Source organism: Alligator sinensis, unplaced genomic scaffold (genome assembly GCF_000455745.1).
Source record: "Alligator sinensis unplaced genomic scaffold, ASM45574v1 scaffold12_1, whole genome shotgun sequence".
In the NCBI taxonomy this organism is placed as follows: Eukaryota; Metazoa; Chordata; order Crocodylia; family Alligatoridae; genus Alligator; species Alligator sinensis.
In genome coordinates, this window is record NW_005841973.1 from 968,499 (window position 1) to 972,419 (window position 3,921).

At 45.6% G+C, this 3,921-nt stretch overlaps 1 protein-coding gene across 1 annotated transcript in view; it reads right to left on the reverse strand.

Moving 5' to 3' along the window:
- Positions 1 to 3,515, reverse strand: part of SLC4A11 (solute carrier family 4 member 11) — a 154,275-nt gene extending 150,760 nt beyond the window's left edge. The window contains exon 1 of the mRNA XM_025200690.1: positions 3,482 to 3,515. Within this exon, the coding sequence (XP_025056475.1) occupies positions 3,482 to 3,500 (19 nt within the window). The 5' untranslated portion in view covers positions 3,501 to 3,515. The remainder of the gene's footprint in view (positions 1 to 3,481) is intronic.
- Positions 3,516 to 3,921: the final 406 nt, after the last annotated feature.

Genomic DNA, 3,921 nt, shown 5'->3' on the forward strand with positions numbered 1-3,921 from the left:
AGAGTAATAATAAAGTGTATAATAATTAGAACATAATGAGTGTAATCATCATCATCATCATCATCAGAAAAAGTTCTTCATCAGATAACAGTTGCAAAGTAGGTGATGTTTTGCTCTTCAGGCTTATGTAACTCTACAAAGAGAATGCCATTTACCCTAATAGGACAGCAAGTATGAAGAGAAGAGGCAAGCATGCTATCCTCAGCCTTATCGGCCATCCTCAGGGGTGAGGCAGTCCAGTCCAGGAAGAGGAAGCTAAGATACTACACTGTGAAGAGGAGAAGCAGAAAGAGAAGGACGGGACAAAGCAAGGACCTGAATTTGAACAAAAGCATTTTTTCTTTTCTTTTTTAAACAGTGCAGAGGTCAGTTTGATGCTTTAAAAACCAGGCCTAAGGTAAGAGTTTGGCAAGTTTTATATGGAGTTTTACCCCATCTTCACATACACATACTTGCATAGTCACGGGACAGAGGAGCCGGTTCCAAGAGGCGGGCGAATTTAGCTGGTCGCTTTTGCAGGGTTGTCCTCCCCAGCATCCGGCCACTTCTCAGTAGGGCCCAGGACAGAGCACATCTAGGGAAGCACCATCCTGCCTCCCCAAGGTGTGCACTAGTTGGCCTTGTATTTCCATCACTGGGAAGAGGCATGGAACCGATTCCAAGATAGATGCTCTGGATGCTGGAGGAGGATAGAGGACTTCAGCCAAAGCTTGCAGAAGGGGACACAGAGGCCTTCCTATGCCCATTGCCCCTGCAAGCAACACTGTACTCATCACAGAAGAGCTAATCTCAGTCAATGCAACCCCCGGCCCCACCAAGTAACACCACACACACACACACACACACACACACACACACAACACACACAGGGAAGACCGTGGCTGCTCATGAGGCACAGTGCTACAGTGTGTATGATCCACACAGATCCCACTGCCTGCCCCATTGCACAGGGCAGGACTCTCTTGGTGGCACACACCGTCTGCTGGGGCTACATGTGCACCCAAAACGTCCTTATCCTTCCCCTCTCTCCCTCCACAGCCACTAGAAAGGGTGGCAGGTGGAGCTGACCCAACTGTTTCTAAAGTCGCCAAGAAACAGCCCCTTACAAACAAGCATCCACGTGGCTGGGAAGGAGAGTGTGATGGACTCTAACAGTGCCCGTGACGGTAGCCTTCATTGTTCAAGTGATCATCACGAATCCCCCTCTTGGTGAGCAGAAGTTTGTGCGCTGGAGGTGGAAACGAGGAGTCCTGTACACCTGCCGATCACAGGACAGCCCCACCAAGCACTGGCACCCCATCCAGAAGCTTACAGGAAGGAATACAGGGTAAGCGCACAGATCAGACTTCACACAGCTACTCAGCACCATCTCTCCGACGCAGGAATATTACTCAGAAAGCAGCGAAAGGTTGCTCAGGACCCACTGGAATGAGTCCTAATAACTCCACAACACTAATAAAAGAAACAGTGCCATTAAAGAGGTCGGCCCTGATGCCATCCAGGTAGAAACCATGGTCATGGCTCCACCGCAAAATGCTGGCCAACAGCTTCATATCACGTGTACAGGAGAACATGCGTCAAGAGTGCAATCAATGTGGGCACTTAAAGGACTGCACTTTCATTTGAATGCGCACATACTGGTAAATTAAGGTACCCAGCTAGAAGCTACTTGGAAGTGCCTAATGCAACCAAAAAGGAGCAATAAGAAGAGGAAGGAGCAATGGCCATCAAGGTTTCATAGCGAATAAATCAGTCCTAACCCACAGGCAGTCCATGCACACACTCATTTGCTTGTGCGGGTCTCGCATACATCTCACCGGGCCCGATCTTGCCCTTTATGCCGAGCTTCTGCTAACACCACTGAATAACGTGGATTCATGGGAAAAACAGAACTAGTAATTGCAGCTCAGTTGCAACAAGAGACAAAAACACCATTGAGCGGCTCCTGTGTGGTTTTTTGTTATGTTTTTGGGGTTTTTTTTGAAGGCAACATTTTACAGATGGATTGAAGGCAAATAATTTAGCATACCATTCACCCGAGGAACTCACACCCATGGGACTCTCTCTTGCAGTCCGTAGCTCGTGACCAAATTCTTACCCCCCCCAATACATGGCCATGGCTGGCTTCTGGGCGGTTTTACCTCTACCCAAAAGCAGTAGTTGGCCAAAAAAAAAAAAACCAAACAAACAAACAAACAAAAGTTTCAAGAAATGGAGGCGAGGTAGTAGAAATAGCAACCTCAGAACATTGCACGAGGACAGGCTTCAACACCAAGTTTTCGTACGTGATCTACTAACCTAAAGCAAACTCTGTTCCTTTAGCTGCAGCATGCGCAGGGGTTTGGGGTAGTTTGAACCAAAAAAACTACCTCCTTAGAGGCGCTTCTGTATTTCACTGATCAAAGCAATGACAAAACACAATGTCTCTAAAACGGCGTCTCCACTTGCTCTATCTTATTAGCAGTCATTCAGGAGAGGGTCTATTAAATACATGGGTTACTGGCATGATAGCCCGGTGGAGCCACGGTCTACCCTCAGTGTATATTTGAGGGCTTGGATGCTCCTGCTCATTAAAGGTATAACGTATCAACTGGGTTGGGGTATTTCTGAGAAATACTGTGCATCTACCAGCTAGACATTACAGCTCACATGATGGGGAAAAAAAAAAAGTTATTATATTCATAACTATCATTGCATCACACTCTTCCTCTTCCAGAAACAAGACCCTTAAATTATGCTGCTGATCGGGGAGGGAACAAAAGTAACCCAACACGACCCAATTCATGTCAGAAAGACAGATAAACATGCACCATACAAAACCCCGTATAAGAGGCGCAATCACGCATAGCACGGTTGAACTTTAAAATGTTAATTTTGGCCAATCCGGATGGCAAAAATCCTTATCCCAGGACAAGTTTACCTGCCTATTTTTTGGTGAAAACACTGAATTTAAAACCTCAATAGTCTACATCAGTAGTTGGCAATCCATCCTTTTCTTCTATAGTTAGCTATGACTCAAACTATGGGAATGTTTTCGCTATTGCTGGAGGCAACTTGCTGTAGATAAGGACTTCAGCGTGGAGCTTGTTTAGCTATTTTAAAACACTAAAATGTATTTAGGATTAATAAGCCATGGTCCTTATCCAACATTTGCCGCTGCTGAACATGTCGTGAAGCACAATGTTCATACAGCGGGAGTGCATCCAAATGATGTCATGTATCTTTTATGCAAAAGAGCAATTAAAAGCACCATGCAACGGTAAAAGCACCAGCTAACTGGAACACTTAGCAGCCTTGAAGTCTCAAGACATAACAAGATTTTATTTTGCTTTAGGAAGAAAAAAAAAAAAAGTAAAATAAAATTACATAAAAAAAATTTAAAGCCTCCCACATATTACCACTATTCACATTTTAAGAACAGCTGCCCATATTTTCAAACCAGTGCCAGATATCAAATTAAAAAGAAGGTAAGAAACTTTACCTGCCACTGTCACAAACATCAGGGAGAGCAGAAAGCCATAGAAACCCTACGATTCGAAGCAGAGAAGAAAGAGCGCGTTGACAGCGATGAGAAAAAGCCTAACGAGGAAAGACATCTCCCCTGCGCGGAGATGCTGGAAGCAGCCGACAGACTCCGGAGCAGATTCACGAGGACTTGCAGAGAAGTGAAGCCACTCGAGCAGAGACTGACCAGCCCGGCTTCCAGATAGCCTGACTGCACCGACACAAAGAGGAATCATGCGCTGCAATGTGGTTTGGAAGAAGCTTCACACTTCAGGCGGGTGTCTTTCATCTCGTTTGGCAGACGAACAGCAGCTGACAGTCTGCTCGCAGCAAATGCAAAAGAGAGGCCAAGTAATTAACTTAGAAAGTGCTTGGTGCACGACTTCGAAGCCTCACAATGGTGCACTAACTGATACA